Genomic DNA, 27,332 nt, shown 5'->3' on the forward strand with positions numbered 1-27,332 from the left:
CAGGAGTTAGTTCAGTACAAATTGAACTTGCATGACTTCAGAGTGATGGCTCCTTTTCTTTAGATAAGTTTCCCACCCCCCCCCACCCCCACTTTATAATGGCACTAGCAGATATGGGAGATACACATGGGCTGGTATGGTAGGAGGAGGGACTGGTAATTTTACAGTTCCAAACTTGCAAATTTTAAGTGATCAAAGATAATCTCTCTAAGAAAAATGTAAAAATGTAGCTCAAAGTATTTAGATTATAATCTGAATTTATACATGTGGGAATTTATCTATTATGCCTGGAGTTCAATTCCACTGAAATATAAAGCTGACCTCCCACGGGTTGCTGAACAGTCTGGAGCCAGAAAGGATCCCAGACTAGCTTCAAAAGGGAAGACACTGATGAAGAAAGGGAATTTGAAACTTCAAATATTCATCTTAATGTCTGTTTATAATTAGGAAAGAAAACAGAATGCTGAGAGGTGGTAGCAACAGAGTAAATAGGAATCCTAAGAAAACATTTCAAATGGTCAGAGGTTGCTGCTAAGGCAGCCTCACATTCAGAAACCAGGATAGGACTCCAGTGAGGTAGGATTCAGAAAGTTTCAGTCCTGAATCCAAGGCCCAAGGACAGAGAGAACCTGGAGTAGGGGTAGTGAGGTCATGTAGACTGATGAGGATCTGAGGTTGGAATAGGCCAGACAACTCTGTCCAGCGATGGGCAGGGAAGGACCATCTTCTTGTCATGTTTGCTTCCTTACATCATATTTATATTTGTTCTATAACAAAGTGCTGACTGCTTGTGGTTAAAATAAAACCTGTTGGAAGGTTTGGTAAAAGTACAAAAAATCTTATCCCTGAAAAGGGAAAAATTGAATCAGGCTTTTTATTCAGTAAAGTGGTATATGGCAAATAGCATAAGACTGGGAATAGAAAGTAAGAAAAATAGAATGAAAATTCTATTTAAAAACGAAAATGAAAAAAGTGATTTAGTGCAAAAAAGGAGCTGGGATGCATTTCTTTTTAAAGAGAATGAAGAATGATTTAAGGCCATAATACGTGTTTCAACGGTGGTCGGGCTTCCAAGTTTTTGCCATAATATAGTTACCTATATCTAATTGTTTTTCTTGTAATATTTAAAGTCCACTGCAGACCCAGAAGCACTAAATAAATACCAGCTATTGTAACACCAGTCCTACAGAAATCTGTGTTTTAGGAGGATGCCATATCTAAGTCAGTTTGATCTGAGACAAACTAGCCCCCAGTTCATCAGGTACATAGCATCTCAGCAAGGAGTGGCTTTTAACTCTGGAACTAAGCAGAATTATTTGGATGGCAGAAAGGCAGAAAGATCCAATATGGAGTCCAAAAGGTTGAAAATAAGAAAATTCATCAGTGAATAGGAAAAATAGAATATTATAAATGGATGGCATTTATATAGTACAAGGTTTGCAAAGCATGTTGGGTGTTGTTAGTTGATCTCCACAACAACCCTAGGAGGTAGGTGCTATTTTTATCCCCATTTCACAGCTGAGGGAACGGTTACAGAGAGGTTAAGTGACTCGCCCAGGGAAACACAGCTAATTAAGTGTCTGGGGTAGGATTTGAATTCAGGTTGTCTTCTTCCTTCTAAGCCCAGCATTCTACTTCACCAGTCCTTATTACTTGGATACCTTTTTGTCTTTAATTTCTTGTAGCTTCCAAAAAGCTACTGTATTAATTAGTACAGTATTCATTTCATTTATCTAGCAACCCCTATTATCCAGAAACAGACAAGAACAGAGAATGAACAAAAAAAGGCCCCTGAGTAGCCAAAATTGGTCCCAAGGACATATACAGATTGCTGAAGAGAGAGCCCTTCAGGGCTTAGGCTACCTGCTTGTCTAGGCTGTTGCAGCAAACTTGGAGTGAGCTGGAGTAAAGCTGCTGATAGCCAGCATGATGAAGTAAAAATGACAGCTGACAGTCAAAGCCAAAAACTATCAGAAGCAGACATAAGTACTAAAAAAGGACAGTGGTCTGAGGGACATCCAACAGCCTTATTTGTTAATGGCCTTTGTGGGTCAAACCACTATCAGCACCATAGAATAAATATGCATAAAACAACAAATATCACACTGAGATGCATAATAACGACTTCGAGTCACCCAGAAAAAGTTAAAACACATTATACTTATATAAGATGGCAAGGAGAAATGGTTTTAATGGTTTATTCAAATTTCCTTTTATATTTGAAGGTCTTTTTCTGGTCACTTGCAGAATTTGTTGTTTCTAAATAGAACTATTAAATTTAACCATGATGTAAACTAGAGTTTACAGCCTGGGGTGTTTTTTTTTTCCTTAGAGGCAATTGATGTTTTGAAATCTTTCAAAGGGCTTTGTTTTTTGTGTTCATAAGTTCTGGGCAATTTTCTTGTTATCTGGCATTTATGGTACCCGGGTTTTTTGCCTTGTCATGTTCTTTTGGGTGACCTATAATCCTTGGGCATTTTGTCTTCAAGATCAATATGTTTTGCTTGTATAAGGAGAATGTTTTATTTTAATGCTATTGCTTTTTGCTTCTGTGCTTCCCCATCATTCTTAACTTCGGTGTATTTATAATCCCAGTCATCTGTCCTCGTTTGTTTCTCTAAGACTTGTTTTTCTGTTCTGCTAATTATTTCTGCTGTGCAAGCCACAAATTCTGCTCTCACAATTCTCATTTCAAGAAAATTCAACAAAAGTGTGTTTCTAAATAGAGTAGTTTCATACTCTATTCAAAACATAGAATCGTGTGTCTGATCAGGTGTTAAATCACTTTCCTTTGCTTTGTAGTATTTATTCGTAGATGTCTGAATTCGTTTACTACATCTTGCAGGCCATAATTTCCTTCTGTTGTTAATATTTATCCCTGTTGGTTTATCTGCTTACGTGCAAGGTTTTTGATTTTTCTTCCTCCTGAGATCTGGTAATTTCAGTTCCCCCCACCCCTTCTTATTTTCCCTTACTGACTCCCTCTCTATACTGGGCAAATGATGGTTCACCATCTTACTTTCTGCCCCTAGTTTCTGACCTTTGGAGGGACAGAGCTAGCCCCAAGCTGGATGCTTTGTTTTTTCCTTCAGGCTTAGTGGAGTGCCATACAGCCCCCACACATGGTGTCCTGCTCCTCTTCCCTCTGTTCCTTAGTTCTTTGTTCCAGATAGCTTTCCTGCTGAGGTCATAGTGGACCTTGGGGTAGGGGGCACTTTGTGAGTGTCAGGTGTTAATTCACTGAAGTTTTACCTCTTTTTGGGTTTTTGGTATCCTAGGGGTGGGGAACCTGTGACCTTGAAGCCTTTTATTAAGGGGATTTGTTCTGTGAAGTTTGGATTCAGTCAAAAGGCTGCACTTGAGGACCTAAAGGGCCACATGTGTCCTCTAAGCCACAGGTTCCCCACCCCTATCCTAGACAGACCATGGGGACAGCTGAAGTTGCCTTATCTTTCCTTTATCTTATCCTGTTTTGGAGAGGTCTGAGAGACCAAGATAACAGAAAATGCATAATCTTGCTGGTCATGTGACTCCAACCTTTTTCTTAAATCCCAGTGGCTCTATATTTGTATGCATTCACACTGTGGACAAAGGATGAATAGAAAGAATAGAGGCACAGGATCTGTGTGATATTCCAGTCATAGAAGGAATATTACGGCTGTTAATTTTGTTTTTTTTTTGCTATCAAGACATCTTAATTGAGGTTAATTAATAATTAAGTAACCAAATAATCACTGCCCCAAAGGGAAGAAAGAAAGTAGTACTGAAGGGCTGGCCTTGATGGCAGGAAGATCTATTTAACTCCTTCTGATCTCTATTAGCTACCTGACCAGGAGTGAGTCACTTAACCTTTCAACAACTCAGGGAACTCTAAGTTGAAAAAATGAGAGAAGAATTGCCAATCTGTACTGGTGAAGGGCTTTGTACACTGGGAGTTCCATACACAGAGATAAAGTCTCCCAGAAAGGGGATATTATTATGAATGATCACACTCAACCTAGTTTTACATGAAAATATGAACTTGAAAAACTGTATACATATAGCGAGTGATTCCCTGATTTCCTCAGTGAAATACTCTAGTCTTGATCAATTAAAAGAAAAGTCACCCTCAATCCACCATTAGACAAAACACTCATAGCTACAGAGGACAGGAAGGGAAGGAGAATGTGATTTGGGATCTGTCTCCTTTGGATAAACTGCATGTGCAATCACTTCTGGGTGCTGACATCCAAAAGAATGAGTCAGGCCCTAGTGCTAACAATAGTAAAAAGAAGTGTAGGTGAGATCTTGGACTGAAGGAAAGCTTAGGTTCTGGTTACTTCTCAGAATCTCAAGTTCCCATTACATTCTCATGTACTTTCCTAGGAATGGGGCGGGGAAGGAAGGGTTGGGATATGAAAGGAAAAAAGTCATTATATTCAATAGAACAGTCTTTCCCTCTATGCGGTGGATGTCACTAGCATCCACCCTAAGGAATACTAACCTTATTAATATAAAGCTGAATGTACATAATTTTCTAGTCTAACTGTATTTGATAATAAATGACACCACCCAAACATTTCCTTTTGCTCTCAATAGCTTACCTAAGCTGATTAAGATCCAAACTTAAATGTTTTTGTTTCATACATCCTTTGTTAAAGTCTTTTTGCTAGCAGCAGTTGAAATGAACTCTAATAACACAGTGGCAAATATGCTGGCTGGACCATTGAACTGAAGAGTTACAGAAAGAATGTGTGCTTTGTAAAAAAGGGCTTATCTTAGGAGACTGAATCCGTTTTTGGATTATTTGAGCTGGGTCAAATGATGAGTTCTGAATTACCGTTCCCCAAGCCTACAAAAGTGCCCAGAAGTTCACAAACAGGAAATAGAGCTTGGAAACATAAAACCAAAACTCGACCAGAAACTAAAAGAATTGCCTTTTGCCTAAAGTGTTGGTAAAAATTGTGGTAAAAGACAGTTTTGTACAAAGTTGGTCTTTTAATACCTAAACTTCTGTCATGTTGGATAAAACTATCAACCAGGAGAACCAAAAGGTGGGTTTATTCAAACAGTATCAATTTGCAGCATGGATAAAGGATTGATTACCTTTGTAACCAGAATTAAAATGAGGGAACCAATCCACGTGAACAGATTTAGAAAGTTACTTCTGGCTACAGGAATATCCCTAGTAAACGTAGGTTTTTGGATTAAATCTTTTTTTAAAATTTTTGAAATAAAATTTATTTATTGTTGGTTTTCAACATTCACTTCCACAAGATTTTGAGTTTTAAATTTTCTCCCCCTCCCTGAGGTGGCGTGCAATCTGATATAGGCTCTCTCTATATATACATTTAAATCTTTCTTAATAAGGTAAATATGCTAGACTGTGCCCAACATGCTTTTAGTATACAGTATATGATCCAAGACATGATGTTAAAAAAAAACCATAAAAACACATAAAAAGACAGGTAAAACATAAAGAAGATGACAAAGAAATAGTATAATGGACTTGACATGCATAAAGAGGTTAGGACAATGGTCTGTCCATTTTCAGTTTAAGAAGGTTGTGGTCTTTTTCCGACTGGGGTCTAAGAAACTTCACACTGACTAAATGTCGTTTAGTTGTTTTTAATCGTATGTGACTCTGTAACTCCATTTAGGGTTTTCTTGGCAAAGATGCTGCAGTGGTTTGCCATTTCCTTCTCCAGTCTAAAGCAGGCAGGTAGGTAGTACAGTGGATAGAGTGCCAGACCTGGAGTCAGGAAAGCCTGAGTTCAAATGTGGCCTCAGACACTTATTAGCTGTGTGAGTCATTTAACCCTATTTGCCTTAGTTCCTTCATCTGTAAAAGGAACTCAAGAAAATGGCAAACCACTCCAGTACTTTGCAAAGAAAACCTCAAATGGGGTCACAAAGAGTTAAACATGACTGAAATGACTGAACAGCAGCAATAACCAGGACTGGCACAACAATCTGGATGGAGTCAGGAAGACTAAACATTAGGACCAAAAAAAAAAAAAAAAAAAAAAAAGGAATGGAGTCAGGCAATTTGCTAAGCTGAAAAACCAAAAGTAGCATTGCAATCACAGCTAAAGATGCAGGACTGTTTGGCTGAATTGTATCATTACTATAAAAGAAAACAACGCTGAAAGATAGAAGAACTCTGCTCAGTATGGTGACTGATTATTTCAGAGGAATATATCTTCTACTTCTTGGAAGAGAGGGGGCTGACAGGTGCAGAATGAAGCATCCACAGGAGCACATGTTGATTTCTTTTGCTTAACCTTACCTTGTTAAAAGGAAAGGTTCTATTTGTGAGGGTGTGTGTGTGTGTGTGTGTGTGTGTTCATGGAAGTAGAGATTTCCCAATTTCTTGAATTTAATTTTCTACATTTTGTTTTTTTAGAGGAGAATTTGATTTAAAAAAAAATTAAGTATTTACTGTATGCAAAGTACCACCATGTCAGGTGCAAGAGGATGCAAAGAGAAAATAGATCTTGGCCTTTCCCTGTGGATCATACAGATACTGAACTAAAAGTAAATGCATTTTGTTACCAGCCATAGGCAAAGTCTATCTTTAATAAATTAAGAGATGGGAAGAAGTCTTGAATATGTTAATGTGACCTGGAGATAAGTGAATGGGGGTAGAGACAGGTTAGGTTGAGAAAGAGGATATTTTCTAAAGGTAATATGTAAACTATAACAGAACAGGCAGTTATATTTTAGGACAGAAGGGCATCAAGATTATGCTGAAGATTTTAGAAATAAAGGAAGAGGGCAAAGGGCTCTCAGGTAATTCTGCACTTGATTACAACATCTCTTCCCTAAAGCTAGGAACTAGATTCAAAAGATCCCAAATGATGGATTTCAAGCTACCTTTCAGTTAATCAATGAGGATTTATTAAGTGCCTACTATGTACCTGGCACTGTGCTAAGACCTGGGGGATACAAAGAAATGTAAAAGGTAGTCCCTGCTTTTGAGAAGCTCACAGTAGAATGGGAGAGACAAAACATAAACAGCCATGTAAGATGCATAAAGGGATAAATTGGAGGCAATCAGTCGAGGGAAGATACTAGTATTAAAGAGTATCGACTAAAGCTTCTTGCAGAAAATGAAATTTTAGTTGGGACTTGAAGGAAGTCAGAGAAGTTAGGGGGCAGAGAGTGAGAAAGGGGAGAATTTTAGATGTAGGGCACAGCCAGTGAGAATGGAGCCTGGAGATGGGAGTGTCTTGAAAATTCAGAAGAATTTTCTGCTTGACTTTCTCCTTTTTTTTCCCCTACTATTTTATTTTCAATTCCAAATTCTCTCCCTCCCTATACCTCTCCCTCACCATTGGGAAGGTGATACCCATTATACATATGAAGTCATGCAAAACTTATTTCTAAGTCATGTTGTGGGGAAAAAAAAACCCCAGGAAATAAAAAAAAAGGAGAAAAAAAATCAGTTCAATCTGCACTCTATCAGTTCTCTACCTGGAAGTGGATAGCATTTTTAATTATGTGTTCTGGTTGACTTTTAGGAATGTAAGGCCATCTGCTCTCATAAGGCTCTTTCCTGAGTGTGGGGATACCTGAATAATAACTTGTAATTTTATACTTTATAAAAATGAGTATCAAGTAACCTTGATAAGTAAGAACAACAATTAATTTACTAGCTAATGATCACAGACTAGTCACCCTACTATCTCTGACAGATAGAAAAAGATGCTGTAGAAGAGACTTCTTAACCTGGGGTCCTTATGTCCATGAGGGACAAGACTTTTGGAACCAACACATGTTTCATAAAGGGGATTTACTTGCTTACCATATTTAGAGAAGCCTCTAGTTACCCATGTTATTGGTATGTGACTCTGGGAAAATAAAAAATACCCCCTTCTCTGCTCTGATACTGCAATCATTGTATAGTAGGCCCTCATCACTTTATGCCTGGACTATTGTAACAACCTGCTGGCTGGTTTCCCTGGCCCAGGTCTCTCCTCACTCTAGGACATTCTCCACTCAGCTGTCAAAATTATCTTCCTAATGTGCAACTTTGACCATATAACACTCCTCCCCCCCTTATTCAATAAACTCCAGTGGCTCCTTATCTTTTCTAGGATCAAATATAAAATCTTCTTTTGGGCTTTGAAAGAACTTCTTAACTTGGCCCCTTCTTACCTTTCTAGTCTTCTTACATTTATTCCTTTCTACATACTCTGTGTTCCAGTGACACTGGCAACCTGGCTGCTTCTCTTACATGACGCTTCATATCCCAACTTTTGGTGTTTCCACTGGCTGTCTCCCATGCCTGGAATTCTCCTCATCTCTGCCTCCAATCTCCCTTGACTTTCTCAAAGTCTGAGCTTAAGTCTCACCTTTGGAAGGAAGCCTTTTCCAGTCCTCCTTCCTCTGAGACAATCCCTCAGTTTCTCTTGTATGTATCTTCTTAATACCTAGTTGTTTGCACATTCTCTCCCTCATTATATTGGGATATATCTCTGACAGCAAAGATGCTTCTCTTTGTATCCCCAGCTCTTAGCATACTGCTGGCATTTAATAAAGCAGAATAAAGATACTAACAAACTATTTTTTATAAGGAAATATAGGTACTTAACATCTTAAAGGCTGTCTTTCAATACAGCACTAACAACAGCCGTCTACCCTCAGGATTTGACTATTCTGGTCTTTGCATATAAATACATGCTTTCTGAATGCAACTTACCCATGATGGCGGCTAGTTCGTTCAGAACAAGCCTTTCACCTGCTCCGTTTCAGTGTCCAGATCTATGTCATAAAAGCATGGTCGAGTAGGTAGTCCTGGCATGGTGCTCATCTGTGGGAACAATTAAACATTTGAACATCAACAAAACAAAGTTAAGTAGTTGATGACATTGTGGACATGATGCTACTGATAATAAGTATTGTATTATTATACAATTTTAAACTGTTAGTGCTAGATAGTGCCATACAGACCATCTAATCAAATTCCTTTGATTTTATTTTTGTTGTTATTGTTCAGTCAAGTCTGATTCTTCATGACCCCATTTGGGATTTTCTTGGCAGAGATAGTGGAATGTTTGCCATTTCCTTCTCTAGCTCATTTTGCAGATGAGGAACTGAGGCAAATAGGGTTAAAAGTGATTCGCCCAGGGTCACACAGCTAGTAAGTGTCAGAAGCCAGATTTGAACTCATGAAGGTGACTCTGCTCCCAGATGATCACATGGTTACTCACAGAGGACCTTGATTTACATTCCATCTCTAATGTTTTTTATCTAAAACAACTTTGGGCAAGTTAATCCCCTAGGCCTTCATTTACTCATCTGTAAAATGAGGGGTTTGGATTAGCTGGCTTGAGTTCCATTCAAGCTTGAAATGATCATAATCTATGCATGGTGTTAGGTTCTATGACACTCCACCTGGGTTACCTTCTTTTTTTCAATGGGGGGTTTTTCTCCCTTCTTCTCCTAGAGGTCTAAGGGGTGGATATTCTCTCTATACTATTTGCCTTTTTGATTCCTTACTTCACATCTTACCCCAGTGATTGCTAGTGTTACACTGTCATGGTGGTATAGGTAGTGATGAGAGGGGAGGATGAGAGAGAAAAGTCCATTCTGTCATTGTCATGGGAATACTACCTCTATGCTTCCTTCCTCACATAGGGCACTGAAAAGAAGGAACCTTTTTTTTCCTATGTCTCCTGTTCCTATACATGTGAACCCTAACCTGTGCCTCAGGGCTGGGGTAGGTATGTTTCTCATAGCCCAAGTTGGAACAGTAAATGCATTTTCCCATGGAAATATTGTTTCACATAGTATAGAACCACATCAAGTTTATGATGGGTTAAACGGGCTTTTGTAAGCTGGCCTGGAAACCTAACTACCATATATAACATTATTTCTATGAGGAAATGCATTCCAAGACAAATGACTTATACATAAACCTTTGGAACATGTCCTGTTTGTGAGCTGAGGGCTATCTTATTTTTCAAAACTTCTTATATCAAGTGCCATATTATCTTCATTAAATTTATGCTTATATATGATGGGGATAACATTCTTCTCTAGCATCTAGTTCATGAGTCTCTAGAAAGAAAACTGTCAGCTGTTTTAGCTTTGGAAGGCCCAATGCAAGGCCTGGACTGGAATAGTTGGTGATTTCTCTCATCAACTGTGTGACAAATCACATAGAAGTCTATGAAGTTATTCCCTTGTATATAATTATATCACAATTTCCACATTAAAATTTTTTTAATAGATGAGGAGGGTGGACATGAGGGTAGTGAAAAGTTATGTTTTTTACTATTTAAGATAAAAGAACAGCAAAAAATGATGGAATAATATGCAGAAGAAATGGATTTTTGGATAAGGCCAACATGGAAATCTGTTTCACTTGACTATGCTTTGCATTATACCAGGTTCTCTATTTCTCTTTTTCTTTTTAGCAGGTAGGAGGAGATGGAAGGGAAGGGAAAAAAAAAATACCACTTTGATAATTGAAAAAAATTATTTCAAACTAGGGGAAAAAAGAAAAAAAACCCATGCAACATACAGTTCAGGATGTGATGTCACAATTCTTTAAACACCCTTAAATTGATACTATAAAGGCACAGCATTGTTTATGAGTAAATCAATAATGAATTGTAACTTGTAAATTGTAATAATGAATTGTAAGCTCTACCAAAAATGTTTATTGTGTTAAATTTATTCAGTTTGTAAATAATAAGGAAATAAAAATCTGGGAGTCTACATTGCTGACCTGGTTGTTGTCCTCTTAGCCCCTTATCAGGACTTGTGATTTGTCATAACTGTACATGGACAGTTTTAGTTGAAACTGACAACATCCAGTCCTCAGAGGCTATTCCCAGACAATTTTAGTTAACTGTGTCTGGACCTCAGAGTTGCATGTCAAATCAACCACAAAGACAAATACCCCGAAGGGAAACACACCCCACCTTGGGTGTTTTGGCTGTTTTCCCAGAAGAGTCAGTACATCAGCCGAATACTTGAGGACCTAGAGAAGGGGAGACACTGGGGAACCAAAGCTCACCACAGCTGTCCTATTTTAGTGCAACCAGTCTTAAATGACTTCTAATACCTCTTTCCCCATGTATTCTATCTCTGCATTAAGATTGTAGGAGGTTGGTTTCTAATATGTTGGGCAAGATTTGCACTGGCTTCTCCTTCTTTAAAATGTTGACAGTAAGCAGTGAGAATGACCAAATTTATTACTTTCCCACCTCTGCAGGTGACTCTGTAGTAGCTCCTCCCCCGCCCCCATATTAGCAATATGTGTTATGCAAGATGTGCCGCCTCTCCCTTCTTGTTTGTTTTTTGGCAGGGCAATTGGGGTTAAGTTTAAGTGACTTGCCCAAGGTCACACAGCTAGTACATGTGTCAAGTGTCTGAGGCTTTGAATTCAGGTCCTCCTGACTCCAGGGTGGGTGCGCTACTCACTGAGCCACCTAGCTGCCCCTGTCTCTGTCTTTTTATAGATTTTGGTCTTGTTATAACTTTGTATAACTTGTTATAACTTTGGCTTGACATAATTCACTATAAAGAAGGATTCAGAATAAGGTAAATAAATCCAGCACTATAATGTGCTTGTTCCTCTAAAATGATGTCATAGAGGCTTCTGGGTATTTAGAAAACCATAAAGCTTGTCATAGAAGAGGAAGTGAAGCTTAGGGGATGGAGATCCAGTTTTGGAGTTGAGAAGACCTGAGTTTAAGATACACCTTTGACAAATACTGCTGTGTGACCTTTCACAAATCACAAACTCATAGTACCTAAGCCAACTCTCTAAGATTAAAAGGTGTAGAATGGATGCCAATCTGTAATGGCAGAAGAATCTTGATATTCCAATAAAATTATAGGTATTGGACCAAAAGAAAAAAGAAAAACAACTAACCATCCTAATGTTACCAGTATGAAAACTTTTAACATGTAATATCATGTGTTTATAGATTGTTTATGGTTATGAAATTTTAATAAAGCCTAGAACCCACAAAGTATTTGATTCCAAATACAATGGAATATTTCCTTCTGTTCTTGGAGTTATATAAATCAGCCAAATAAGAGTCCTGAAGCTTTTGGTATTTCTCATTCTCCCACAGTATAGGTACATAGAACTAGTCAAACACAAAGAATGTACTTTTCTCTTGTTTTAAAAGTATCCCACCTACTTAAAGCTTATTTGGAAGTAACAAACACAAACAGTATTAGTACAGCAGGGAAAGTAACCCAGTGGAAGTACATCATATTGTCACGAGGACCAATCATTCACTACATCTTTAATATAGATGGAATTAACATTACAAAGAATCATTACTTATAAATTATGAATTAACAATAGCCTAAAACCCACACAATACCTGTGGTCATTCAGGTTTGCATCAGCTCAAAGTGGCATTAAGAAATCTACCCTGAAAGCATGGAAGAAAATGAACTCTCTAAATGGAGCAAATTTAAAACATTCCTTCATTGCCTCCTTATACATCAAACACCACTCTAACTCCATGGCGAGAGCGCCATGTCCTAGCTAATGCATCGAGAATAAGTGATTTTGGATAGTTTCACAGTGTAATACTCTCATATTAGCTCTTGTTTGAGGAGAGTAGTAGTGTTTTTCTGATTTCTAAACTTTCTAAGAAAGGCCAATTAAGAAAGCAAACTGGACTGATTTGATAGATTGTACCATAATATTTTGATTGGTATTCAAACAAATGTCAGATGACCAAAGTTGTTGGGAATGCTGTGGAGGGAATTCTTTTTCAGATATGGGTTGCACTAGATGGCCACTGAGGTCCTTTCCAACCCTGAAATTCTGTTTTCCTAAATCCCTCATCTCAACAACTCTCTCCAACAACAAAGATCAAAATCCCTACATTTATTCTCATCTTGTCAATCTCCTGTCCATGAAGTCTTATAAATTTTGCAAAGAGGGAGTGACTGGAGTTGATTTTACTCTGCATCCAAATGTCACAAGAAATAAGTTTTATGGGAATGAAATGGGAAATCATGCATACAAATGTAATGAGAAATATTTTACTTGGTTGTATTGCAGTGCTTATTAGGAACATTTATAAAAAGACCACCATGAAGACAGTCGCAAATTATTTGCCAACATCTACTGCAGAAGGTGAGAAGGTAGAATCATTCTATGAAGAATTCAATGATACAGTCTAAATTAAATCTGATGTTTGCAACTTGTGTATTAAACTAGACAGCTTCTTAGGCCCCTTCTAGCTCCAGATGACCTTATTTTTCATCTTTCTCAGTTCTCAAACATAATTACATTCACAAGCAAATTGATATCTAGTGTTGATTACGACTCAGAAAGAGACTGACACTTTTGAGTCTCTGTTCATTAGCTCAATTCATATGCCCAGAAGTGGAAACATCCCTCCATGGGGTGCTCTCACTTAGACTGAGGCAGTCAATCATGTTTCCATTTTAACAGCACAACCAAACTGACCAGCTATGACTAATAATGAACTACATAATGGTTCTACCTAACAAACATGCTACCACCTTATATTATCTGTAAAGCACCTTGCAAATCACAAAGTGCCTTCACACCCATTATTTTATCTTTTTTACAACTCTGTGGAAGAGGGAGGATGGGTAGTTTAAATGTGATTAAACAGAAACTAGAGCTCAAAAGGAATGTAAGAACTACATGGTTCTAGGTCTAGCAAGTTGGAGAGTGGGAACCTAGAGCCTTCTAATTTCCAAGTCCAATGATGTTCTCATTTGACTACAATATTTTATGAGGGCAAATATCTTAAGAACTAATGTTTTCTAGTTTTAATGACCTCATTAAGCTAAAAGATTTTCTCATATTATAAGTACAGAATCAAGAAATTTAGAAGGTGAAAAATAGAAAGTAGTGAAATGATGTATTCAGAGAATAAGAAACAAAACAGTGCAGACCCTGGACTGGAAAAATCCACATGGATTCAGTTAACCATTTTTTGTCTGTGTGAGGGACATAACTGTTTGTACCACTTGTCCTTTTAAATTAACAAACTGTCTCCTTTGCAAACTTGACACAGTGATGATCCATTAAAAACCCAAGGAAGGTATATGAAGGAAAATGGCCCCGTAGAAAAGTTAGAGGATAGAGAAGAGTGGAAAAAACATGATTTATTATAAAAAAAACTGGGGTTCAGGGATTCCTTTTGGCTTGAAATGGTTAAAGGTTTTTCCTGAAGTTCTATATCTGTCAAGGGAATCTTTTTGAATTTTTCATAAGAATTCTCCATCATAAAATGATACTTTTACGTCTGGCACCCTGCCCTGAAAAAAGCCAATCTAACCCTAAACCCAAGGTCTTAGATGTGAAAAACAGGCAAAACTGTATTGTTGGGGGTGGGTGGGATAATGGCAGGGAGGAGAATAAAAAAAATTAGTCTTAGAAGAAATTGTCTTTTATAAAATCTCTCCTAACAATGCAAATAACACTAAAGGGTTAAAAACATCAGTTGATGGTTTTGCTTTTTTAAAAAAGCAGTATACTTGAGAATAAAGTTTAAAAATTTTCTTTTTAGGTAGTTTATATTTTCCCATCAAATAAAACCAGACACTATTAAAAATGACTGTTTTCTAAAATGATAAATCATGATTTATTATACTCACTTCCCAAATTACATAATTCTTTTTTACATTTATGAAAAAGTTTTCTTTTTTATTAGGTGATATCTTTAGACTTTAAACATATTAGGGATAAGAAAATATTCTTACTTCATTTAAATGCTAGCTTGTGCTTTATAATTAGAAGATGGCATTTATAAGAGTAGTCTTCACAACAAAAGACAGAGCTGTAACTAGGCAATGTGGTATGGGAGAAAGCATATTAAATCCAGTTCAGGAGATCTGGGTTTTGTTAATTATGTTACCATTATAGAGCTGTCATTAGAATGGACAAGTCATAATATTACCGTGATAGCTTTCAGGTAGTCCAATGATTCTTACAGTGGACAGAGTGCTGGGTCAGGAAGACCTGCTGGACCCAAGTTTAAATCTGGTCTTGGTCATTTACTAGCTGTGTGACCCTGGGCAAGTCATGTAAACTCTGTCTTTTTCCTCAACTGTAAAAATGGGGATGACAATAGCAGTGTTGTTGTGAGGAACAGATATTTTCAAAGTGCTTAGCATCATACCTAGCACAGAGAAGATGCTATTTAAATGTTTATTCCCTATTCTCTTATCTCTCACTCACCTGATTTTCAGTGAGTTTTGTTGCTTGGGCAAGGTTTTGTATCTCTTGTGCCAAATTGTTATTTCCCTTTCCAAATTTTTATTCTGTAGCTTTCATTTACTTTCCATTTTTTCTTTTAATATTCTCATTCCATTTATTAAAAAAAAACATTTTAAATGACTTTTAAAAGTTGTTTCATCTCTTCCAGGAATTCTAGTTGAATTTGTGACCAAACTGTGTTTTTCTTTGAGGCTTTGCTTACAGGTGTTTTAGCATCATTCTCTTCTTCTGGGTTTGTGTCTTGAGCATTCCTATCATCACAATAGTGGTTTGTTGCTGTTGTTGTTTTAAATGGTGGGATTCATTTTTGGTTATTCTTCCAGACTTTGGACTCTGGGGCTGGTTTTGTGGATTTCTGTAAGGAATGTCTGAGCTGACCTTGTGTGCTCTAGGTTCCTGTTGCTGCTTTTTTTTGGAATATTGAGTTTTATATTATTCTAGGATCTCTAGGATATCTCAGATTGGGGATGTGCAAGCTTTTTCAGTGCTCTCAAAAATGCAGGCATCTAATCTGGTTTAATCTAATCTAGGGCAAAATCTGGTCACTGTTCTTCTGGTCTGAACTCTGCAAGTTCCTGACCAGGGTTTGGGTCTGAGCAAAACAGCTGTGGGTTAGCTTCTGCTTGGAGTTCCAGTAGCCATCTAGTGGACTGAGATACTATCTGTTGGTTCAGAGTGACAGAATTGTAGACAGATTAGGCTGGAATTGAGATCCCTTCTGACCCACTCCATGGGTCAGAACCAGACAGGAGTTGCTTGCTTCTTGTTTGTTCTAGAATTTCTCAGTACATAGATGGGGACCACTAATACTTATCACCTTGGAATAATACTCCCTAGGCACAGGTCCCTTTCTCAGCTTACCCTGGATCTGGGAAGCAAACGATGACATAGGTGGAAATTGGCCCCTGTTCCTGGCTAGTCTGTAGACTGTCTCTCTATGCTAACCTGGGCTGGAAAAATGACTCACCGATTTTTTTTCCCTTGGATTTCCAAATCAGGATTTTGTCTAGTGCATTTTCTCAATCTGTATGGAGGAGCTGTGGAGCAGAGCTCAGCTATTACTGATTACCGCTACTCTGTTATCTTGGCTTTGCTTCCTCTTGATTTCACAGCAATGTTTTTAATGAAGCCCTGGGAAACCTGAACACCACTGTTCACATGGGTTTGGGTAGAAGTAGCTAGGTGATACAGTAGATAAAGTGCTGGGCCTGGATTCAGGAACACCTGAGTTCAAATCCAGCCTCTGACACTAGTTGTGTGACCCAGGGCAAGTCACTTAACCCTGTTTGCCTTCGTTTTCTCATCTGTAGAATGAGCTGGAGAAGGAAATGACAAACCCCTCCAGTATCTCCAAGAAAACCCCAAATGGAGTCACTAAGAGTCTATATGATTGAAATGATGAAACTGAAATACCAACAAAAACCCTTGGTAAATCATGGAACTTCTCCTCTCTGCCTCAGTTTCCTTAACTGTAAAAAATAGGAATAATAGCAGCACTTACCTCAAAGGGCTTTCGTGAGAATCCAATGAGATAATATATGTGAGCCACTTGGCAGACCTTGAGGTACTACATGAATGTTAGCTATTATTATTAATTATTATCATCACAGAGCTGCCAGGAGCCCTTAAGTGCTTTATCCAGGGTAACACATATAGCTAATACATATATGTCTGAGACTACACTTGAACTCAGATCTCCTTAACTCTGGGGCTGGTTCTCTATCCACTGTGCCACAATGTTATTCGTCTAAGTCTTTATTCAATATTCTTGGATGAAATGATTCTTTAAAAAAAAATACCACATTATTCATTAGAATACTAATACTGAGTTTACGGTCTGAGGCATACTTTTTTGTTCTTTCCTTGCCTTTCAGGCAGTATGACTCTAAGTTGGAAGTAAAATTTACTTACAATCCTTAAATATCCTAGTTTAGCTCCTGGTCCAAAATGGTAGACTGAAAGGAAGAGAAGAGCTTAATAATTGGGCGCATCACTTTAAACCCAGCTAATTTCCTGTTCTTTTGTGGTGGCATAACCTCACTTAAACTCTGTAACCAGGTCCCTTAAAGAAGAGAAGGTTTCCAGGGGAGAAGCCATCTAAGAAGGCTTTTCATGAACTAAAAAGCCCTATGCATAAATTAATTCAAAAGGTGGAGGGGGAGAATTTAGGATGAGTTTTCTAAAAACTAAGGGGGGAAAAAGGTAATCATAAGATAGAAAAATCCTTCGTTTGAAAGATGGCCATGGAGTTGCACATGCCAAGGAATGAAGATATGCTTCACTGGAAGTGGGTTGGTGAGACTGACTAAAAGTAGTGAAAGTTTTAAGTAAACATTTTGGAAAATTTGCTTGAGGAGGAATTTTCTTCTTTGATGTTTGTTTAAAGTTTACTTAGGGTTGGTAGTTTCAATCTATTTTTGGGCTAGAAGTGGAAAGGAAGCTTAGATGTCATGGGGTCCAACTGCCTCATTTTACAAATGAGGAAACTGGGACATATTTTTCTCTGCTTGGCCTACTCACAAATTTTTAGTAGTTTTTATTTTGTATTTATATTATGTAAAATGAGAAAGAAAACAGATTTGAAATTTTGAACTAAGGTTCAAATCCTGATTGTGCTACTTATGATCTATCTGACCTTAGACAAATCACTTTAAATCTCTGGGCCTCAATTTCTTTCCTTTCCAGATCTCAATCTATGATCTTATTAAGACCTCTTGAACCTCTGGGGAAATTGATGTCCTGTCTGTCATAATTACACAACCACGGCCACTGCTGCTATCTGGTAACAACATAGATAGCAAAATAACAGGGAAAGGGACTGAACTACTTTAGTGTAAAAAAAATGTATGTCATGTATGTATCATGTTTGGGAGCCCAGGGCTACCTACATGCCATGATAAAGCATTTTAGTCTTGAGTTGTTATTATTATTTTTAAATTAAGCCTCGAATAAGAACTTGTTTCTCTGCATCTAGAAGAAAGTCTTCTGTTCAGAATCATGTTAAAGGTATCCTTGGGGCTGTATAATAAAACAATTATCAATGAGAAATAAACATTTCCAAGAAAGTACACACTGATAGAATTGATTGGCCAAGGTTTCTTCCAACTGGCTTAATAGCAATCTTGCTGTCCTTGGATATAAGTCAGAAGATATGGATCATTTATCCACAACCCCTTAAAATGTAAATACTTCTTAGATTTTGCTGACATAATATAGTAACAACCACAAATGTCTTTCCTTTGACCTCTATAATTATAATTACTTTAATTTTTCCCCCTAAAATTTACTGTGGTTATGAAATTGAGCTGATTGGCAAAGAGCCAACACAACATACTAACCCCTAAACTGACACTGCTAATGAGCTAATCATTTTTGCTATGGAGTTCATGCTTCATACAAACTCATTACTGAAAATACGTATAAAGGTCAGAAGTTACATAGATGTTAAATTATAAGCATTTCACCCTTCATTTTCATACTGGAGAATTAGGGTTTATGGAAGGTATGACACGAGAATTATTTTAAAAGACCCTATGCATAATTGCTGAGTATTTCAACAAAGTCTCTAGTAAACCCTTCAGCAAATTTTGCTGAAGCACAGTGGCAAATCCATTTACCTACTTACAATCACAAAGAATTTTCCACCATTCATGGCTAATTAAAAGATGCTGAAGAAACAAGACTCCCAGATGAGTTATAGATGGATTTTTGACTAGGCCAGGGGGAAATGCTACTCCCTTATATGTATTGATACATTTTTCTTGCATGTCAAAGAAAATAATTTCTCTCTGAAATAATTAGGTTCTGTCCCACATTTCTTCATTATGTCACTGTGATGACCAAAATAATTTTCCTGGTCATATTATTAGTCCCTTATATTTGGGGCTTACTGGCTTATGGGAGAGAGTGAAGTTTGGAATCCATATGGTTTTTGAATTTGCGAGTTTTTTATCATAAAAAGAATTGCTGCACAATAAACTATAAAATTATTTCATCTCTAAATGCAATTGGATGACAAGACCACTGAGTTCCATATGTCTAGGATAGCACGGCAAATGGAAAATGAGTTAGGTCCACAATTGAAAGGAGCAAGAGAATAAGCTGAACTAGGGAAACTCTACAGGAGCTTTAACTGATAAAAATGATTCTTTGTAGAAAACCCCATTAAAAAATTTATAAATGTCCTCCTGGAGAAGCTGTAAAGCTGTAAACTCTGGAACACCACCACTATTGCTAGAGAGCTGAACTTGCAAAAGGCCAGTGCAGAGAAAGTAGATACAAGTGGGCTGTGGCGTATTTCTATTGACAATGCGCGCGCACGCACACACACACACACAAATTGTGTAAGGGTCATCTTTAAGGAAATATATATTTGAAAAACGAAGCAGGTCAGTAATGGAACAAGAGGATCAAGGCAGATCTTTTTATGACATATTTTTAGGAAGATGGGAAGGAGTTAACAGGGTTAAGGCAATGGAATTGGGGACAGAGGGATGAATGAAACTGAGGAGTGCAGTTTTCTGTGATTAGAAGGGAAAAAAAGAGAGCTGGTTATAATGCCGAGGACTTCTCAGGAATGGAAAAAAGAAGCTGGAGGAGCTCATGTTGGGTGGCCTCAAACTCAGTGAAACACAAGGCTGAGTCACCTGTTAATAAGTCCTGGGGGCTGGAAGTGGGAGGAAAGAGAGGAAAAGTCACTGCAGCTAGTGAGTTTGTAAGGGCAGGAAAGGACTGCAGAGCCTTGAACTCCACATGGATGGCCTGATTGGAAGCAACGATTATTTTAAGAGGGAAGCCCCTAAAACACAACAGTGATTTATGTTTTGGAAATAACAACAAAAAACTAAGAATCAAAATTGAACTTTAAGAAAGGAAAAGAAAGTCTTAATATAAATGTACACACATATACATATTTTATTTAGTATATATACACGCACATACATGTGTATGCATGCTACTAAGTCCTCTGTGTACTAGGGCTGCTGTTACAAAAGGCAGAACTGCCAGTTATAACAACAGTTTGCTTTGTGGGTTTTAGAATGGTCACAGACATGACGGAGTAGTCAGCTCAGCTGCAGTTTTGACAAGTTTGTATACTGTGATATCAGCATCACCATCTGGTTTGGCAGATTTTGTTGTTCAGTTGTTTTCAGGCACGTCTGACTCTTCATGACCCTGTTTGGAGTTTTCTTGGCAAAGATATTGCAGTGGTTTGCTATTTCCTGCTCCAGCTCATTTTACAGATGAGGAAACTGAGGCAAACAGGGTTATGTGACTTGCCCAAAGTCATACGGGTAGTGTTTGATAGAACCAAACATTAAATAACATACTCAGATATTTGGAAACAGAATTGTTGAATTATCCTACTTTTAGGTTGTCCTTCATGATATGAAAAGCAGTGATTTCACTTGTTCATGGTGTAAACCTGAGAGCATTGCTATGTAAAGTATATTTAACCCATATCATGGACCAGTTAGCATCAGTTTCCTACTGTGAAAAACAGAGATAATAGTACTTGCATCCAACTGGGTTTATTGCAAGGGAAACTCTTTGTACGTCACTCACTTGGGTTCTTGCACTCCCTATTGAAAGTTTCCCCCTCCCATAGTTCCATTCAATCCTACCTTCTGACCTCCATACCCCTGCTTTGAAATTGTCAGTGTTCTGTTTGTAGAGGCTTTTTTCTTTCTAAATTTATAAAATTTTGAACTTAAAAAATAATAAATAATAAATAAAAATAAGCATTTCCATACTTAGAAGTAGAACAGCTTAGATCAGACACGAAACTATGAATTTCCATTATATACAGTTTGTTTTTCCTTAAGTATTAATAAATTCCACATGAATTTACTACCTATGATACTCTCTATCCATCTTATCCTCTGCCATCCCCTTTCGCCTTCAATCATTCCCAACATTAGGGTCTTTTCCAATGAGTCGTGTCTTCTCATTTGTGGTCAAAGTATTTAAGCCTTAGCTTCAGTATTTGTCTGTCCAATGAGTAGTCTGAATTAATTTCTTTAAGTATTGGCTGATTTGATCTCCTTGTTGTCCAAGGGACTCTCAAGTCTTCTTCAGCACCACAGTTTGAAAGCATGAATTCTGTGACCCTCAGCTTTCCTTAAGAATCCAACTCTCACAGCCAAACATTACTACTGGAAAAATCATAGCAAGATGTCAGATGGTATTTCTGCTTTCTAGTGTGCTATCCAGATTTGCCATAGCTTTCCTTCTAAGGAACAAGCTCATGGCTGTGGTCACCATCTGCAGTGATCTTTGAGTCCAAGAATATAAAATCTGACAATGCTGCCATTCTCCATCTATTTGCCAGGAAGTGATGGGACCAGTTGGCAAGATCTTAGGTATTATTATTTTCTGGTTTAAAGGAGCTTAAGGCTCAATTTAAATGTTAAAAATGAAGTAAACCCAAAAAATTAAACGCTTACCTTTTGATGTCCTGTTAGTAGAGTGAATTTTGTTAAGACACAAAGGTAAGTATGGGCAGCACAACTATGGATCTCAAGAAAAAGAAAGCCAAGCTGGGGAATGGAGGTCCTTATTTCTGACTCTATCTTGGTTGTTATCCTAGAACTTCAGTCCATCTGGGCTGCTATGCTTGGTTAAGTTTGAATTGGAATCTTGTTTCCATTGTAACATGCTCTTCCCACTATCGGATCTGTGTTTGGCCTTTCCCAGTCCATCCCATTCCACCTCTTCTCTGATGGTACCCCTGTCACCTGTTGCATGGTGGAGGAACTTTATGCCTCCCTCTGATTTCCACAAAAATGCATATGGAAAGGAGGAAGAACTTCCTGAGGAAAGAAACCTCAGTTCTGCAACTTAGTAGCTGGGTGACTTTGGACAAGATTCTCTTATCTCTCCATCAGTTTCCTTTTCTGTAAATGGGGGCTTGGCCTAGTTGACTTCTGAGGTCTCTTCTAGCTTTAAATTTATGATCCTATGAACTTTGGACGAGTCACTGCTGCCTAATAAATGGAAGCAAGTATTTTAAACATTAAGGAAGCTTGCTAAAATTGGTAGCAGACTCATACTCACATAACTCATGACTTCCCTTCTATGATACCATTCCAACTTTGGAGTAAAACTACCTGGGGAAAGTGGTAAACTGTGCTCAGTAAATACAAGCGTAGAATTTAGTGTTAAGGGGAAGGACAAACAATAAAGTACGTGTTTATGCCAATGGTCTGAAGGCATAGTAAGAAATAGTTAAATATAAGCAAGTACCACTGGCTTACCTGGGGACAAGGCCAGAACATTCATTTATTTCCTCAAATGCAAAATAAATCTCGTGTCAAGGAGAGTTCCCTACCTGCCAATGTGGTTAAAATGATTTACACGATGACTGTTATCATTTAAAAAAAAAAACAACAAAAACAACCCACAGAAAACCCAAAGAAAATAAAACATAGGAAAACACCCTTCCCCCTCTAAGCTTATGGGAATTAGAATAGGGAAAAACACATTTTCTGCTATGTTTGGTTTACAGGCCTAACCACAAAAGAAGATTCTTAGGTTACAGCCCCAGGCTCCACTTTTTCTTAATCAAAACAAGCCACTTTTCTCTGAACTTTTCTTCTTGGCAAGGCCACTGCTTGACTGCTCTGCTATGATACAACCAGCAAGAAGCCATGTGAAGTTCAACTTGTCTCCCTCCGTTGCCCTTTCACTGACCTTGGTAAATGAAAACTTCCCATGATGGCACATTCTCAAACAAATATGGGAACCAAGCATCAGGGCAACTCTGCAGTACACTCACACAGGATGATACTGTCCGTCTATTAGCTATTTTCCCACAGAAACCAAGGCAATGCCCCTCATTTCTCTAAATGTATTCCAGAAAGAATCGGGGCAGTTCTACCTTATAATCAGCCAACAGCTCCTTGAAGAGTGTTACTCTTGTACTAGGTCAGAAAGGTATCATATTTTGACCAAAATTGTACCTCTGTTCCTTTTTTCTCTCCATGAACATCCGATCTCTGATTGTTCCTTAAGTGAATAGGATACTTACATGTAAACAGGCAGATCTACCAAATGTAATATGAGGCATATTTAATAATCTGGGGCAGCTAGGTGGTGCAGTAGAGCAAAGGGCCTGGAGTCAGGAGAATCTGAGTTCCAATCTGGTCTCTCAGACACTAGCTGTGTGACCCTGGGGCAAGTCACTTAACTCAGTTTGCCTCAGTTTCTCATCTGTCAAATGAGCCATTCCAGGATCTTTGCCAAGAAAACCTCAAATGAAGTCACGAAGAGTCACATACAACTGTGCTACAAATATCTAACAATGAAATGTGTCAAAATCACAACCAGAACTATTTTCAAATGCAAATATTCAACTTGATTCATAAAGAGTCTATTTTGTACGAGCCATTCAAAGTGCTAGGATGCAAATAGTAAATGACACAGCTCTTTCCCTGAAAGGGCTGACCCTCTAACTGGAAAGGTAGGAAATATATACAGATAAGTATCATACATAGTAAAGAGGGGCAGAAAGGAAATACAAAGTGTTCTGGCAAAATTAAAGAAGGGAGAGAATTTTTATGGATGATAATGGAAGATTTCCTAAGGTGGGTGGTACCTGAGATATACCCCCAAAGGCAGAGAAGGATTTCAAAAAAGGCTGAAGGAGGAGGTGGGGAAGGAGTATATTTCACAGAGGCATAATGCTGCATTAGTGTAAGGAGCCAATGAAACAGTGTACATTTAAGATAGCATAAGGAAGGATGATGTAAGATAAGCCTGGAGAGCTAAGTGAAGCCACATTTTATTTTTATTTTATTTTATTTTTTTGCTTTTTGGCAGGGCAATTGGGGTTAAGTGACTTGCCCAAGGTCACACAGCTAGTACTTGTGTCAAGTATCTGAGGCCGCATTTGAACTCAGGTCCTCCTGACTCCAGGGCCGGTGCTCTACTGACTGCGCCACCTAGCTGCCCCTTGTGAAGCCACATTTTAGCAGACCTCAAATGCTGGGCTGAGCTTGAACTTTGTCTAAATGGCAAGAGGGGAACCTCTTCAGTTTTTCAGCAGGTGAATCACATGGCCAGACCTGTATGCCTTAGGAAGATTTATTTGGCAGTTTTGTGAAGAGTATCTTGGAGAGAAATCAGTTAGAAGGCTAATCCAGGAAGGAACATGTGGGGAGGGTAAGGTAAGTAGAGAAGAGGGGATGAATGTGAGTGAGAGCAAAAGTAGAATTACAGGACTTGGCCAAGTGACCAGGAAAGGGAGAAGGCCCACTTTTAGTGGGGAAGATAAGTTTTGTTTTGCAGAAGAGAACAGTGTTATAGAACCCAAGACAGGAGAAAGTATTTGGAAGCAGTGGATTTCATTTGAGGCATCAAGACAAGTAATCAGGAGCCTGGTTCAGTACTGTGATAGAGATTGCCCAGTTAATAGACTGGGATCTACCAGTAGATCTTCAAACCCACTCTCTCCCTCATTCATTTGCATCATCCACCCTTACTTCCTACCCTCTTCCCCTCCTCCTACATCAGTGATTGTAAGATTTGGGAGAAATCAAAAGTAGCTCCTTGTTAGGAAAAGTCAAGGATCCCTCAGCATGTATTAAATATACATATAAGCTGTATATGTGAAAGACCATGAATATCTTTCTCTTTGCTTCTAAGTGAGTATCAGCCATAAAAGATAGAGTTTAATAAAAACCAAGGGAGTTGGAACAGGTGTTCAATCAATAACTTCCCCTAAGCATGCTAAAAAATATTTTATTACAAGGAAAGTATGGATGCCAAGTTCAATGCAAAAGGCTGGGTATAACTCTTAAATCCAGAACCCTAGTTCATTGATCAATAAATTCTCTCAGTGACAAGGAGTCATAGTCCTTGCTCCAAGCTTATTATTCTCAATGTTTTTGAATGATCTAGGAATTGACTAAGAGATAATCATTTCTGGATAAAAAAGTTTTAAAAAGCAGAACTGGTACTTTGCATGACAGATGGTTTTCTTTTTGTTCACACAAGGAGTGGCTGTTATATTAGAAAGACTAATGAACGATGTATGGTCAATTTAAATAAAAAAAATTAGACTTTAATATTTTCAATTACCAAAAACCTATTGTCTCTCCTTCCTCTCAACTTTTTTTTTTTTTTTGGAAAAACCAAAACCAAACCCTTGTAACAAATTTGCATTGTCAAGCCAAATAAATTCCCATGCTGGTTATGTTAAAAAATAAAGAAAATACTTCCCCACCCCAAAATGTGCACCCACCATATTTTGTACTGGTGCTCATCAACTCTGTCAGGTGGCTCTCTTCATCACTAGTCCATTCTCAACTCTTAACTGCTCTTAGGTGGAGCAGTGGATAGAACACTGGCCCTGGAGTCAGGAAGACCTCAGACACTAGCTGTGTGACCCTGGGTAACTTAACCCCAATTGCCTCGCTCCTCACCCCCTAAAAATGCTGGATCATCATATTAAACCTATCTATATTCACTTATATATGTATGCAACTATTTTTTAAAAAAGATCTTTCTCTGATTTCCCCGATCCTTCAATGATCAAGACTGCCTGTAAGTTAAACAAGGAACATACGTGCTCTATCGCTGAAATTCAATAAGTTGACAGTGTGCTAAATACTACTTGGAAGCAAAAGGAGCAATTTTGTTTACAATTTGAGTATCAACAGAATAATAATGACTATTGGTGGCTGTTGGGCCTCTGGTTGAAGTGCTGGCTCTGATCCTTACTAACTTACTTACTTATCACTCCGATAAACTGTGACTAAGTTCATGACTAGAGTGCAAAGAAAAAATTCAAACCAAATGGTCTAAGAAAACTTAAGTAGGGAGGGAACATTTTCAGTTGGAGTTACGGGATACCAGAGAAGGCTTAGCAGAAGGGGAAGCACATTGAGCATTGAAAGAAGAAGAATATCTGAAAGGCAGAGATGAGGAGGGAGCATATTACAGGTATGGCCGACAGACTACACAAATGGAGGAGGGAAACAGTATTTCAAGTTTGGGGAACAGCTAGAAATCTAGAGCGTAAGATGTATGAGGGAAGTACTGTGAACTAAAGTTGGGAAGACAGCTCAGAGCCAGATTGTGGAGGCTCTAAATACAAGAAAAATTGGTCTATTAACAGTATGGAGTCACTTACATTTCTGGAGAAAAGAATGACAGTATTTGATATGGTTGGACCTGTTTGTGCCTTAGGAAGATTATTTTGGCAACTGTGTGACAGATGGGTTAGAAAGAGAGAAAAACCAGGAAATGGGAGATTGGCTAGGAGGGTATTATACTAGCCCTCAAAGGCCACATTAGTGAACTGCAAATTTAATAAGTGTTACTAAGCCAGAAAGGTTTCAAGTTTGGGCCAAGTGATGTTTGCTGCTTGATGACTAGCCTACCTAAATTCACAGAGGCTCATCAACAGGCTGGCATCAGGGTTATGAAATGTTTATTCAGGACATCTCCAGAAAACACTAAATTATATTAAGAGGCTGCCATCTTTATTGGTAGAGGGAGTAATTAAACCGATGGAATTACAGGTGCTAGAATAGTGATGGAAGTTATTATAATAAAATAACAAATCAATTCTGAAAGATTAAAGAGCTTCGATCAAAGAAAATAATCAAACATGAACTTCAGAGGCCTGATGAAGAACACTGCTGACTTCATGACAGAAAGATGATGGATTAATAACCAGAATGAGAAACACGCATTTGGATGGGGTCAATGTGGGAATTTGTTCTGCTTGGCTATGCTTATAATAAATTGGGATTCCTTCTTCCTTTCTTACCTTCCCAGTGGGTGGGAGAAAAAATGCTTGATAATATAAAAAAAAAACTTCACAGGGGAGAAATCTTATAAGGCTTTTATCAAAATTAAAAAAAAAAAATACCTGTGGCTAAAAACTGGAAATAAAGTGGGTGTCCATCAACTGCTGAATAGCCAAACAAATTAATAATAATAATAATAATAATAATGATAATGATAATAATAATAATAGCTAACATTTAAAAAACATTATGTGCTGGGCACTGTGCTAAGCACTTTAATAATGATATAGTAATGTGACAAGGTTATTATGCCACAATAAGAAAAGGATTCAGAGAAACATGGGAGGATTTGTATG

At 37.9% G+C, this 27,332-nt stretch overlaps 1 protein-coding gene and 1 pseudogene across 1 annotated transcript in view; both read right to left on the reverse strand.

Moving 5' to 3' along the window:
* LOC118857600 overlaps window positions 1–8,687 on the reverse strand; it is a 30,117-nt pseudogene extending 21,430 nt beyond the window's left edge.
* MTHFD1L (methylenetetrahydrofolate dehydrogenase (NADP+ dependent) 1 like) overlaps window positions 1–27,332 on the reverse strand; it is a 193,368-nt gene that overhangs the window by 728 nt on the left and 165,308 nt on the right. Inside the window, exon 27 of the mRNA XM_036769181.1 lies at window positions 8,684–8,794. Coding sequence (XP_036625076.1) covers window positions 8,705–8,794 — 90 coding nt within the window. The 3' untranslated portion in view covers window positions 8,684–8,704. The remainder of the gene's footprint in view (window positions 1–8,683; window positions 8,795–27,332) is intronic.

The sequence above is a fragment of the Trichosurus vulpecula genome, chromosome 7 (assembly GCF_011100635.1).
Source record: "Trichosurus vulpecula isolate mTriVul1 chromosome 7, mTriVul1.pri, whole genome shotgun sequence".
Taxonomy (NCBI): domain Eukaryota; kingdom Metazoa; phylum Chordata; class Mammalia; order Diprotodontia; family Phalangeridae; genus Trichosurus; species Trichosurus vulpecula.